This window comes from Lissotriton vulgaris, chromosome 9 (genome assembly GCF_964263255.1).
Source record: "Lissotriton vulgaris chromosome 9, aLisVul1.2, whole genome shotgun sequence".
Classification (NCBI taxonomy): domain Eukaryota; kingdom Metazoa; phylum Chordata; class Amphibia; order Caudata; family Salamandridae; genus Lissotriton; species Lissotriton vulgaris.
The window spans coordinates 457,863,521-457,878,797 of NC_141697.1; the positions used below are offsets into that span (position 1 = coordinate 457,863,521).

The window sequence follows — 15,277 nt, forward strand, 5'->3', positions numbered from 1 at the left end:
AAAAAATTCCCAATTGGTAAGGGAGTGCGCCAGGGTTGCATTCTCGCACCGTTTTTATTTAATCTATATATAAACGAGGTAGCGGACTCGATGAATGCCCTAGAGGTGGACTACCCCAAGATAAACGGATCTGTAGTCCCGCTATTGTTATATGCTGATGATGCGGTGATAATGGCCCGCACTCAGCGGGGACTCCAAAAGGCACTAACAGGTTTTGCAACCTTCATGAGTTCAAGAGGCCTTATAATAAACGTGGGTAAAACATTCACGATGTCATGCACAATGAGATTAAAAGCCCCAGAGTGCAAAACATTTGTTAATAAAACAAAGATAGCGATGTCGAAAACATTTTCCTACCTGGGTATCATTTTTAGCAATAGGGGGACTTGGTCTGCAGCGATCACTTCCCGCAACCTGGCCTTTACCCGCACAATAGGGGCGGTTAAGCAATTTGCCAAAAAATTGGGCGGGAAACCCGTAGACACACTACTAAAGATCTATGTAGCAAAATGCGTGTCCACAGCTGTCTATGGGGCGGGGATTTGGGGAATTGCAGATAGCTCCGAAATCCAAAGGATGGAAAATGCTTTCCTGAGGTACCTCCTTGGAGTCCCACGTTCCACTTCCACCACCATCTGCCATAAAGAACTGGACAGATCTTACATCAGCGACATCATAAAGATAGCGCCAGTTATGTTGTGGCATAAGATCTGGACATGTGAGGACACGACTTTTAACAGGGAGGTGATTCAGGACTGCATGCAACAAGGAAATGGGGCTAACCAACCTTGGCTAACCTATGTAAAAAAATTCCTGAACTCCATTGGCAACCCAGAACTATTCTCGGACCCAGCATCATGTGCCCAAATCCCCAAAAAAGCACTAAAAGAGATGTGTCTAGGCCTACTGGAGGACAGGAGACATTACTTAGATGGGAGCAAGTCCACCATCATAGCTCACCGCCAGATTTTGTATGAACATGGCTTACATCCCTACCTGGCGCCAAATATCTCCCCTTACCATAGAATGCTGCTAGCTCGTATGAGGACAGACTGCTTTTTTAGGCTAACAACGTTCCCTGCCCCGAATGATTGGTCAGTGAAAATGACCAAGTGCCCGTGTGACGGAATAGCCACCCAGTCCAACATACATTGCATACTCTTCTGCAAATACTACCAATGGGGAAGAAAAAAACATTTATTACCCCTGTTAAAACTGTGGGGCCTAAGAAGCTGTAAAGCAGCCCTCCACAGATTGTATTTGCTTCAGGATGAATGTACTATTAGAGTAATGATAAAATTTCTGTCGTTCATCATAAAATGTAGAGGGTCTATGAGAAATGATTAATAGGTTGAGGGTTTTTTGGAGTATTATCATGTGCCTAATAACATCACATAATACACAAATATGTCATATTTACCTCGACCCACTGATCATGAAATTGTAAAGTCTCACGCATTAATCACTCTCTAGAGGAAAAAGTTCTTTTTTAAAAAAACGGTTTTTAATATCAAATGTAGTGATGACCAGGGTAAGATGCTGAACTTGAGTAACACTTGTGTAACACTCTTTTTTAGTGTGTAAATATTCATTAATGTCGTTTTAAACTGTATTTCTGTAATGTTTGCTTATATGGTGTTTTGTCAAATACCGAATAAAGCTATTTTTGACTTTGACTTTGACTACTGGCATAATTTGCTAATTCCATTAGTGAGAAAAAAAGTTTGTTGTTTGCCCACATTCCCAGAAACACACTGGCCTATAAATTAGAGTTTCAACGTGAAGAAAGATGACTGTTTGAGCGTCTGTTGTTACAGTGACTGTAATTACATGACTTGTTTGGGCTTGTCTGTCTTTTGTGTTTACTGTGTGTCCTTTGTATTGTCCTAAAATATGCTCACTTGAGAAGTCTACTTAAAGAATGTTCGCTGAGCAGACCACGTTCTAATTCATTGTTTGTTTCTATTTCAGGCGTTAAGGTATTCCTTCCAAACACATGACCGTTTATGTTTTGTTATGGAGTATGCTAATGGTGGCGAGGTAAGGAAATGCTTACAAGGAAATGCTGAAAAAATTAATATTTTGTGTGCGCGTGCCAGAAAATTGTATATGTGATATCTGTAGTGGAGTCAAGGTCCATTGAAGACGTGCAACTTATTTATTTGTATTCAACTTTATACCAGATGTCATTGTATGTATTTAGTGCCTTGCTGCCAGTTGTATTACCTCGAAGCACTAACTTTTTAAAAGATAGGTATGTTGGGGACATCAGATTTATGAAGAAATTTCCTAGCAAACCTCACTTTCGGTTTTTTATAACACTCAGCTTTCACTAAGTCAAAAGAGGCTATCAATAGAATCATTTTAAAGCTTTTCCAGGTCGTTTCATGTACCTAATTGTGAGAGAGGCTGAATGCCCTACTTTATTCAACATACTTGTGTTGTGTCGGAGTACTGTAGAGAAAATTTAGAATGCAATCTTTGAAATAATTTGGATTTCTTAGATATTAGATCAGGCCTTCATTCCAAATCGTGTCACACACAACACCTGTGCACCATTAGTGCTATAGTTATATATATCTTTAACCACACTATGTCTACATTTTTCTTTTTGTATTTGTTGTTAATAGATTGTAAGTGGAAAGCAACGACTTTGTACCCATTTTCCAGCACAATTTTTTTATCTTCTTATAAAAATATGTGTACTGAAAGTTTACTTTTCTGTTGCAGTTATTTTTCCATCTGTCAAAAGAACGAGTGTTTTCAGAAGAACGTGCACAATTTTATGGAGCTGAAATTGTATCGGCGCTGGACTATCTTCACTCAGAAAAGAATGTTGTTTATCGAGATCTGAAGGTGGGTGCAGAAGGAAAACTACCCGTCATCAAAGCGTATGAGCACAGTCTTTGGATAACTGAAATTGAGGCAGCCAATCAGCTTCCTCAGAGTATAGCCTTCAGCGATTGGTCCAGAATATCAGCTGCAGCTCTCACAACAAACAAGTAACTTTTAAAGGAATTGGAGAAAGAAGTGGTGGTAGAGATTGCATACTCGTATGTCAATGGCGTTAATGACTTTGAAGTTAATCAGATAATGTTCCGTATGTACCCATTCTGTGGGTGCGTACCAGCGGCTCAAGCCTTTAAATAGGTGTGGGAGCGCAGGCAGAGGCTGTATGTATTTCTTAATGGTGAGGTTTTTATTTGGGTCACTTAAGTTCTCAGTAATATGCGGGATATCTTGCATCCTTCAGGTCCTCCTCCTCTGTTCCTGTTGGTCTTGTATCCTCCGTCACAACCTTCTCTTTGTTTTCAGTGTTCTTCCCTGGAGGCTCAGAAATGGGGAGAGAAAAGAGCAATCACACACTGGGCTTTATGTGGGATGTAGAACCGTGCACCCTTCACCTCACCTGTCTGGTGTCGCAGGAAATTAAACGGGGGGTGAGGGGGGGTTTCCCCAGAAGGAAAAGAAAAGTGAAAAAAAGAGACAAATCCTGGAATACGTCTTCTCAGGTTTGTTTGAAAGGGTAGTCGTGGACCCTGCTTCTTAAGTCAGCAGGATCCTTGTTCACGTGAGAACGATTGATGGCAGCCCCTTAGTATCTCAGGCCCTTCTTGGTATACTTTAGATACCACAACAGGGATATACCGGGTTTCGGGGAGAGTGCGTAATGAGGGTGACTAGCATTTAAAAGTCAGTGCCCGTGTTCATGCTCTCCCCCCTCCTGACGCTCTCGTTCTCTTCCCGCTACCCGCCGGATCAAGTTCTTTCATCCGAATGGGCAGGTACATATCGGGGATCAGGGGAGGGGGGGGGGGGGGGGGGGGGGGGGGGGGGACCTCACAGTAGGTAATTAGCAAAAACGTGTTATCCACTAGCTCTGCAGTCATCAATGCAAGCGTGATACTGTTCAGATTCTGCAATTGGTAACCAATCAATCAATCCGTATTTGTTGAGCACCCTAATCACCTCGAGGGGTATCCAGGAGCTGCGTAGGTGGGGCTATTCGAACAGCCAGGTTGAGGCCACTCCGGAATTTGGCAAGGGAGGTGGAGGTTCGGAGGTGGATGGGGCAGTCGTTCCAGGCTTCGTGACGAAGCGGGAGTCGCTACTGCTCGAACAGCCAGGTCTTGAGTTGTTTCCTGAAAAAGAGGTGGTCCCGGGTCTGCCGTAGGTGCGTGGGGAGGGAGTTCCATGTCTTGGCCGCCAGGTAGGAGAAGGATCTTCCGGCGGTGGCTTTGCGAATTCGTGGGACGGAGGCGAGGGCGAGGCTGGCGGATCGGAGCTGGTGGTTGGGTGTGTAGAATGTGAGGCGGCTGTTGAGTTATTTGGGGCCCTTGTTGTGGAGAGCCTTGTGTGCGTGGGTGAGGAGTCTGAACGTGATCCTCTCGCTGACGGGGAGCCAGTGCAGGTCTTTCAGATGGGCAGAGATGTGGCTCTGATGGGGGATGTCCAGGATGAGTCTTGCCGAGGCGTTCTGTATGCGCTGGAGTCTTTTCTGGAGTTTGGCTGTGGTTCCAGCGTAGAGGGTGTTCCCGTAGTCCAGACGGCTAGTGACGAGGGCCTGGGTGACAGTCTTCCAGGTTTCGGTGGGGATCCACCGGAAGATCTTTCGGAGCATGCGCAGGGTGTTGAAGCAGGATGACGAGACGGCGTTGACTTGCTTGGTCATCGTGAGGGAGGAGTCCAGGATGAAGCCCAGCTTGCGTGCGTGGTCCGTTTGCTTGGGGGCGGTGCCCAGGGCCGGGGGCCACCAGGAGTCGTCCCAGGCGGAGGGGGATGGTCCCAGGATGAGGTCTTCCGTCTTGTCTGAGTTCAGGTTCAGACGGCTGAGCTTCATCCATTCCGCGACGTCTTTCATTCCTTCCTGGAGGCTGGCTCTGGCGGTGGCGGGTCGTTGGTGAGGGAGAGGATCAGCTGGGTGTCGTCAGCGTAGGAGATGATGTTGAGGTTGTGTCGGCGTACGATGGCTGCGAGGGGGCTCATGTAGACGTTGAAGAGGGTGGGGCTGAGCGAGGATCCTTGCGGAACGCCGCAGATGACTTCGGTGGCCATGGAGCGGAACGGGGGGGTAGCGGACTCTCTGGGTTCTTCCGGCGAGGAACGAGATGATCCACTCCAAGGCCGATCCTTGGATATCAGTGTTGCTGAGGCACTGTATCAGGGTGTGGTGGCATACGGTGTCGAAGGCTGCTGAGAGGTCCAGGAGGATGAGGGCAGCTGTTTCCCTGTTGTCGGGCAGGGACCTGATGTCGTCGGTAGCTGCGATGAGTGCGGTCTCGGTGCTGTGGTTTGCTCGGAAACCGGACTGCGAGGGGTCGAGGGATCCGTTTTTCTCGAGGAAGGCGGAGAGTTGATTGTTGACGGTCTTCTCGATGACTTTGGCAGGAAAGGGGAGGAGTGAGATGGGGCGGACGTTCTTGAAGTCCGTGGGGTCCACGGTGGGTTTTTTCAGGAGGGCGCTCAGCTCGGCATGTTTCCAGCTCTCCGGGAAGGTGGCGAATCACTGTAAGCCAATCGGGTATACAGCCATAATCATTGGCTTGTTACCATAATCAAACTCAGGCCTTCTGTATTGAGCATAATCTCTGCAACCCAATCACGCCTTTTATGCGGCAGCACACAAAGTCGTCCCGATTGAATCCAAAAGTGAGAAAGATCAACATGTGGGCAGAGCCAATGCTCTACTTTCAGTGGTATATTTTAAGCACATGATCATATAACGTCTGACGATAGCGGAGCTGTCCAGGCAGACCTAAAAAAGGGAAACCGGAACTAAACACACAAATGGAATGCAGGGCTTATGAAGGTAATTTTCTGAATAGTTTTTCAAGTACTAAATCAGCTTTTTACAAAATTGGTTTAAGAAAATTAGCTATTTGTGAAAGTTCTGTAGAAGTTAGCCCATATATCAAAATCATTCCAAGTAGCAATGCCAAAAAATCCTAGGGTGAACCTTTTGCCATTCTGCAGAACTTCATTTGTAACGGAGCAATAGAATTAATTAGAAAAAATGTTTCTTCAGAATGGCTACACTTTTTACAGATATCAACTTGGCGGAAGCGAAAGAATCATGCGGATGATCCAAACCAAGTTTTTATGCCCTAACTTTGTATTAAACCTCAGTTGAATTAATGTACAGACAACAAGTAGGGACAATCAAATAGTCCAACCAATCCAAAAAATGAGGGTGATGGCAGGATAGGATCTTTCATTTAATTAGTTCCATCTAATATATTGCTGTTAGTATGAGTATGCAACAGTAGATATTGAGAGAGCATGAGCTGACTAGATTATAAAAATCCCCCAAAATCTTAGTCAAATACGAAATAACTGCGTTTTCTAATCCTCAAATACCTTCTAAATAGGATGCACTGTAAGCTGGGGTGTTTAAATAACATAATGTTCATTGTAGGAGAGCGGTATACAGCAATAGACAGATGATACGACGAATTAGATAATTGCAGAATATTATGATAAATAACCACTGCCTCTACAACGTTCTTCCCCAGATTATCTACTTGATGAAGCAAAACATTGCAACAAACACTTCATCGTAAACAAGTTATAGAAGAACGTGAAAGCCATATTTCAGTGTGTGTATATATATTTATGGAATGGCAGTGAAAACAAATGTGGCCCAGTAACACATTATTTAGAGCATCTATACTAATAAACACACATTCACAAATGTATGAGTAAAGTGCCAAGGTCAAATTTAGTTTACTACCACAGTGCAGCAAAATTGCCATGAGAAGAAAACACCTCTCAATACCTCATAGGTTTCTATGTAACAACTACTTATAAGAGGAATGCAACTATTTTAGATATCGCACAGTCTCTTCAGTGTAAGTTTACCGTACTGTACAAATTTAAAACCCTTGCTTCCTGGTTTCAGTTAAGCACCTTTTGTTAACCCCTTGCCTGCGCCGCGAATTCCGCCGCGGGATGGTGGTGGTGAGCACAGCGCTGCAATGCTCGTGACGGAATCACGCTGTCATGAGCCACGGGCGGCGTGTGCTCATGACGGCGTGGTTCCGTCACGGTCCTGCCCGCTCATTAATTCACCTGCACAGGCGAGGAATTAATGCAGCGTGGACAGAGAGGCCGCAGCATGACGTAACCACGCCGTCATGAGCACACGCCGCCCGTGGCTCATGACTGTGTGGTTCCATCGTAAGCAGGCAAGGGGTTAAAAGAAGTACACATGAACAATATTGTGACATAATTCATAGGTCTTGTGATTCTAACTTCTGGAAATAAAAACAAGTTGCAAATGGCTAGGTCAAATTCTGGATTGTAGGAGTATCTGAGAATGTGAATCTACAGTACTATGAACACATGCTTACAGAGAAAGTCGCATTTTCCTTAGATTGTATTTCCCACGTACATCTTATTTAAATGATAATGAACTGTGACAATCATAACGATAAATATTTCACATATACACACAAGGCATATTGTTTCCTGTAGTCTCTAGGAGGAAAATATCACCTGAGGAGGCTATCCGTCATCTCTAGGGTTAAATTAGGTTCAGTGTCTGCCCGAAGATGCATAGCAGGAATGCGTCAATACTGAATAGTGATGCTTCCCATTAGTTACTCTGCCTGCTGTTTTGGTTCCGCAGGCTCCTGAACATCTCCAAAGAAGGAATTCCATATTTGTTTCAACATCCCCAGTTCATAATTGACCTTGTAAATTGTATGTCCGCTAAAGCTGTTCTCACTTGGTCAGACATTATTTTCCCTCAAAATATACCTTATTTTCCCTCTAGTGTTGTATGATGCATTTTGGATACTGCTAGGGTTTGGGTACTGCTAGGTGGTTGCTGTCCAACTGTTCTTACTATCAGGTGCACCTACGTCTGTCATGTCTTGTAATAAAGCTAATCGCGAGTAGACTGTCTGGAGACTTTAGGGTGCCTATATCAGTCGGTATGATTCTATGAGGGAACAGTGCCACCAAAGAGGGAATGGATCTCATCCTGGCTCCGCAATTCGAGCGGCAGAATCATTAGGTTTATATAGTGGAACTGGGAAACTGTGCCTGTTGTGAAAAATCTTTAAATCAAAGCACTTCAGTCACTATTCTCTGAGGAGTTTATCGTGTCAATAATAAGGATTTCCACTCCTTACCCATGTAGACATGTTGTAGGGTAGTTTGCCAGAATTTCTTAGAAGAGGCTGCCTCTGGCTTAGAAAAAAGCTGAGCCGTGATTACTCCAAAGTCATGACATTATCCCTTTGAACTGTCCCCGTGCTATTAGTTACTGAACCATCGAAGAGTACTGGAGGATAACTAGGACTGGCCCCAAACTACTACGTAAACCTTGCAACAGTTGTTGATATTACACCTTGTGGGTATGAGGTAGACCAAATTTACAGGGAGTAAAAGTGCTTGAACAAGCCTGGTTGAATAATGTTGCTTGTGTGGAATCCCCTTGGAAACACAGTCGGACAAATAAATGCCAGTAATGATATCTGCATTGTGCCATATTAGAGCAGAGGCATAGAACCAAGAATAAATGTTGTATTGGTTATCAACCAATTCCCAATTAATACATATAACATCCTAAATGTAACACCGCTGGTATTCACTTTCTGATGCTATACTATTTATATGCTGTTTGGTTGGTTTAAACTATTAAGGGATAGATAAAGCTTGTCTACTTATCGAATTTAGCTGGTCTAAATTCTAAGATAAAAAAACATTATCCATTATTATCACTCTTGATCAGCTGTCAAGAACAACTTAGAGCTTTAACACTGCTCTCTCAGGTACGCAAGTCCAGGTAGAGGAGCAGGTTATAAGCATAAGGTACAGGGAAAAACTGCCAACGTGGACATCACAGTTGACATCATTGGGCAGTGGATTTTCTCTTTTAGACCCATCAAAAGCTAACCCCAGTATGACCTCCCGAAAACCTTGTGAGATAAACAACAAAATTGGTGATCTACCAGGACTCTGGAGAGCCATCTTGGGGCTAGGTTGTTCCGTGGTAAAGACAAAACAAAAGTATAAAAAAGTTAATTCACAAGTAAGAAATTATTAGTGGATGGAATGTTACATGCTAAACATTTGTGACTTTGCCAATGCCTATTCACATTTGTTGTTGATATTGATGTTTCTCTTGATTTTTTTCTTGTAGCTGGAAAATCTAATGCTGGATAAAGACGGGCACATAAAGATAACAGACTTTGGCCTTTGTAAGGAAGGTATTAAAGATGGAGCAACAATGAAAACATTTTGCGGAACTCCGGAATACCTTGCTCCTGAGGTAAAAAGAAAATTTGTGCAAAATCTTTAAATATTCATGCTTGCTTTTCTGCTTCTTCCTACTGTTACACAAAATGCTAATCTATGTATATTTATGCTGTCATACAAGACTGAGATATGAAAACTACATCCAAACATTTAAGCCTAACAAGATCCCTAAATTTGGTAGCAGAAACGCCTGCACTTAAATTACATAGGCCAACCGATTCAACTATTTCCATTCAGAGACCCCTTTGGTGCTTATGTGAAATATGATGGTTGTCTCTGCTCACTTGCCATTGCACCTGTATTTATTATCATTAGTGCTCAATTTATTTTCTCATTTTTTTTCAAATTAAAACCTAAACGACAAAATTAACCCTTTTGCTGCTAGGCCTTTCCTGCCCCCTGTGTTAAGCCTTTTTTTGGGGTAGTTTGCGCTCAGGTCCCTGTAACTTTTTGACCACATAAGGTATCTACGCCAAATTTGCGTCCTTTTCTTCCAACATTATGGGGATTATAAAGGTACCCATGGTTTGTTGATTCCCCTGGAGAGAAACCGGAAATTAGCCAAAATACAACAAATTTTTTGGGGGTTTTTTGGGGGGGGGGGGGGAATAAGAAAAAGTGCTGCAGAAGAAAGTCTGTTTTTTCCCTGCAAATGGTATCAACAAGGGGTTTGTGGTGCTGAAATCACCATCTTCCCAGCTTTCAGGGACTGACAGACCTTTGTCAGAAAACCAAACTTTTTTACACAGTTTTGGCATTTTACTGGGACATAGCCTATTTTTGCTATTTTTTATGCTTTCAACCTCCTTCCAGTAAGTGGTAGACAAGGGCATGAAAGCAATCCTGGATCCTGGAAAGGTATACATTTCAGAAAAGTAGACAACATTCTGAATTCAGCAAGGGGTCATTCATTCTTGTGGATCCTTCAAGGTTTGTTTTATAGAAGCTAATAGTTGAAAATAAGAAAAAATTTAAATAAATAAAGCAAACTGCCATTTGTGGAAACGTTTATACCTGTAACTTCTAAGTATGACAGATTTTTTAAAGCTATATACCGTTACATCCTCTGGACCCTTCTGGTTGTGAGGATATATAGGATGATAAAAATGGTACTTCACTTGTGTGAGTCTGTCAAGTACCCATGACCGGCAAGGGCCCAAAACGTCATGAGCACAGAAGGGGGTTAAGCTGAGAGTCTGCTATGTACCATCAAAACCCCAACAGTTACACCAAATAAACCAAGTTTAATTTTTAAGTATTCACACAGCACATATGATGAACCATTCTCATACCGGATATCCTAAAATCCCACAAGAGTGTTTTCTTTAATTGTACAACATGTCACTAGAAGTCAGTTGAAAGTGCGTGCGAAAGAACTTAACTAAATCTGCTTTCTTTAGTGTTTTGTTGATATCTTCATGAGGAGGTCTCTGGAAGAAGTTGATCGGTTGTGTACTTCAGCACTTCACATGGCACTAAGGTGCTATGTAGGGATGGTACTTGACTCTCCATCTTTCTGACCAGGACTCTAGAACCTGACGTTTTTGCTGATCATTCATGAAGACATCTTTAATCCAGGCTTGTCAGTCTAACAGCGTGTGTTTTTGTTCACACTGTAGGGACTTAGCCTGGAAGTACAAAGCCACCCAGGAGCATTCTTTTGCTTTATTTTTTCATCCACTTCTTATTCTCCAGTTGCTTCCAGCGTGCAACAGTGGAAAGTCAGCTGCCTTTAAATGTTGTTTTCTGCTAACAGTAGAAAGCCTTAGATACGACAGGCAAGAGGATTGAAGGCAGGTAATAGTGGACCTGCCGTAATGATTTCATATTGTTAAAAATAGCATTTATTCTGGACCAAGCATGAGAAGGTGATAGAGGTGTGATGCATCCAAATACAAGGCCTCATGGGGGATAAAATTAGCCTTTAGGTCTTCTCGGATGAAGAACAGATCCTAGTCATTGCCTTATCTGCTGGGAACTCACTCAGAAAAGGGGCTGACTTGAGACTTATGTATCATTTAAAATTAAAAAGGATTGTCATTTGAATATATAGACATTTCACTTCCAACCAAATTGAAAGTTGGCTTCGTAAATTGATTCTTCGCAGATTGAGGCCTGTCGTCCATTAGATGATGTACACCAAATATTCCAGTTTTCAATTTCCTTATTTTCAGTGTTTGACAAGTAACAAAAGAAAATGCACACTTATTTGATAGAAAAAAAAACAAATAATACATTTGCTTTCATAGTAGAGTTCTCAGCAAATCCATGGCCCGATGCCATTTTGGTTGAACAATACCACTTTACACTAATGAGGGGTGAGGCACCTATCATTGTTTCAGGCAGACTGGGGGAAAGCCAAGAAATTTACATCCAATAATTAATAGGGAGGTTCTTTCTTTCCCTTGGTTCCTACCAGAGTGAAACGGGCAAATGAGCCGCTTTTATTTGAAGAATATTTGATAAGTGCCTGAGAAAATGTCTCTTTCCAGAAACTAATAACTTCTGATACAAAATAATAGCTCTTTAAGAAGAAGAGAATGTCAAGCTTTCTCCATTCTCTGGGTTACTGTGTACCAGATTCACTGTGAGGCTGTGTCATAGGTCTTCATCTCTAGATATACCAATCCACACATTTCAGGGGAAAGCCAGACATGCAGCCCTTGATTAGCAGTATAAATGTTCTGTGCCATACCAGTACATTTGTCATCATTGTGGCCCCAGGGTTGATCTTGTTCGTGATTATAAATTTGAAGGTATATAACAGGTATGCCGTGGATTCCTCCCTTACGTACAGTTAACTCTTGAGATGTGCTAAGGCCATCATTCCTTCCTTTAACTTACCGACCAGGTTTTGGGATTGTAATTGGACATTCCCTGGGGGGGACAATGGGAACACCTTCATAGTTACATAAGGTATTCGGCCTCAGGTTTTCCACTATCTCAGTACTTTGACATGCCCATTAGTTAATATGTCCTATTAATGTGGGAAATGTACCTGTGGTGTTTGAGAGGGATCCTGATTTCCAAGTTGTGTCGATCCAGAACATGAGTCTGGCACTCTCTGGTGCTCAAAGAAGACAGATTGATGCACAGAACCAAATGTATTGCTTCGCCTGCACTTTACTGTGTTTGTGTCAACAGATCACAGCCTATGTACAGAGAAAGGGGACAAAAATGAAGTTCCGCCTCTTATTGCAGGGCAAGATAATCCTGTGCTTGACTTTGTATAAACTTGAGAAGTATCAGAAGGGATTGTCAGAATTTAATCAGCCCATGTGCTACTCCGACTACAACACCTAAATGGACATGTTGGCATGTAAACCGACGAGGATAAAGCCTTTGTTGGCATCCTGTTTCATACATGGGTGCTCTGAAACTGTTCTTTTGAGGAACCATTTATAATAATGTTACTGGCTGGCTGACTAAAGTACAGTAGTTGCTAATCAGCTGCTAATTATTTATGTATGCATTTGTATCTTGATGTGCCTATTGCTGCCTCATAGCTTGTGATGTGCCGGTCAGCATCAAGAGTGCCTGGTCCAGACCAGGGATTGGGTGCTTTTTACTAGGCCTTCCATCTCTGGTCTTGCCTGCTATATTCCTGCACACATTTGCATCTCATTCAGTTGATGAGAATTAGAAATTGGGTCTCTAGTTGGCAGAGGTAAGCACCCTGATCAAGTAGAGACCACAGTCCTAGTCAGGGTAAGTCAGATACACACCCTAAATTAACCTATGCCCACCCTCTGGTAGCTTGGCACAGAGCAGGCAGGCTTAACTTAAGAGGCAAGGTGTAAAGCTTTTATGCAACACTTAAAACTGTGAAAACACCGCACAAAAATGTACCACACCTGGATAGAAAAACAGAGCCTGATTTATTACGAAAGAAATCCAATAAATAGAACCAGAGTTATACATGTTTAAAGAATATCTGCAAATATGGTGCTTAAAAGCACCAACCGGGTCTATCTGGTCGTGCCTGACTGGGGTGAATCAAAAGGTTGAGGCCAACTGCGATGGAGCGCGGGTTGGATTCAGGGACCAACCTTGTCCTACTGAAAAAGTAGCTTGGAGGATGCGTCAACGTCGAGGGGAGATGCGACGAGCAGGGGTGTAATGCCTTGGTTCCAAATCTTAGGCTTCATAGGTGATGGATGTATGACGTTATAACGCATACCATTACAACTACCTACCATTACAACGCATACCATTACAACGCATAGCGCTTAGAGGTGCTGGATAGTGGTAAGTATAATTTACTATTCCAACTCCAGTCCCCGTGGACACTAGGGAAGGTGTTGGATAGTAAATTAAACTTCTTCCCTATCCTAGAGCGCCCCAAAGCGCAATGCGTTGTAATGGTATGCGTTGTAAAAGTTGCGTTGTAATGGTAGGTAGTTGTAAAAGTTGCGTTGTAACAGGTGTATACCTAGGTGATGCGTCGTTGTCAAGCCACGCACTTGGAGAGGAGTTGTTGTTAAGCAGCACTGGATGTAGATGTCATTGTGCCGTGCAGCCGGCGATGCGATTTCCTCGGAGCAGGCAATGCGTCGGCACTGAAGGAGATGTCTGGATTTTTGAAGATGCAGTTGCAAGGGCCCAGGACTGGATTGGCACCACTTGGCAGGGTAACATTTTCTGATGGTGGAGTTCAGTTGCTGCTACCGGACATCTTTGTCCCTGGGACGTCAGACAGTAGGCAAGCAGACAAGCACTTGGAGTCACTCTGGGTTCAAGTGGTGTAGGTCCATTCCTTCTCACCCAGGCAGAGAGGGCAACAGGCATGTCAGTACAGTGGAAAAGCAGTTCTTCCAGAGCAGCATTCCATCAGAGTGGCAGTACTTCAGCAGCACAGCATCCCTTCTTCCTGGCAGAGTATGCACAGGTCCAGAAGTGTACCTAGTTGGTAGGGTCAGAGGTTCAGTTCTTATAGCCAGCGGTGCCTTTGTAGTGGGGGAGACTTCAAAGAGGGCTTTTGAAGTGCACAGAGATCCTCTCTTCCTGCCCTGACTCCAGACTCTTTACAGGGAGTTAAGCAGTACTTTATATGGGAGCAGGACACAGCCCATTCAGGTGTAAGTGCCAGTTCCTCCCTCCTATCCTGCCAGAATGACCCATCAGGCTGTGACTGGCCCATCAGACCCACCTAAGCTTTGGTTGTGTGTGGCTGCCTAGAGGGAATGCGCTGGCCTCCACACCAAACGTGTATTGGAGACAGGCAGCAGGAGCGTAAGAGAAGTACACTGCCAACTTTCTAAAAGTGTCATTTTTAAAGTTATAATAATAAATGCAACTTTAGCATTGAAGAGGATTTATTATTATAGGTCCATAGGTACCAAACATGATAGTTCCACTCCTTCCCAATCAGAAATTACACTTATTAAATGTATTAAGGTATTCCTAATGTTAACCTATGACAGGGGTACACCTCACAGTGGTGAAAAACGAATTTGGGAAATTTTCACTCCCAAAAAATGTAAAACTAAAAAGTATATGTTCTACCTATTACTTATTTGGCACCCTGCCCTATGGACTACCTAGGGCCTACCTTAGGGGTGAATTGTATGTAAGACAAACATGGCAAGGGGTTTTAAATGGCAGGTCACATGGAATTAAAACTACACATACAAACACTGCAGTGGCAGGCCTATGACCTGTTTAAAGGGCTACTTAAGTTGGTGGCACAGTCAGTGGTGCAGGCCCACTAGTAGCATTTAATTTTCAGGCCCTCAGCACATATAGGGCACTTTACTACAGACTTATAAGTAAAATAAATTTGCCAGTTGTCACTAGACCAATGTTACCATGTTTAGGGAAGTGGGTACATGCATTTCAGCACTGGTTATCAGTGGTAAAATGCACAGAGTCCTAACCTCAACAAAAAACGCATCAGCAAAAAGTGAGGTAACACAGACAAAGGTTTTAAGGGAAGACCACCCTAAACCTGACCCGTCTAACTTTGAGCAAGTCTGTTCAACACTGTTTCAAATGTAAGATATGTGGCAGGCTG

At 43.2% G+C, this 15,277-nt stretch overlaps 1 protein-coding gene across 1 annotated transcript in view; it reads left to right on the forward strand.

The window, feature by feature from the left end:
- AKT1 (AKT serine/threonine kinase 1) overlaps positions 1–15,277 on the forward strand; it is a 441,526-nt gene that overhangs the window by 367,824 nt on the left and 58,425 nt on the right. The window contains exons 8-10 of the mRNA XM_086937905.1: positions 1,972–2,040; positions 2,731–2,856; positions 9,149–9,277. Of these exons, the coding sequence (XP_086794031.1) occupies positions 1,972–2,040; positions 2,731–2,856; positions 9,149–9,277 (324 nt within the window). The remainder of the gene's footprint in view (positions 1–1,971; positions 2,041–2,730; positions 2,857–9,148; positions 9,278–15,277) is intronic.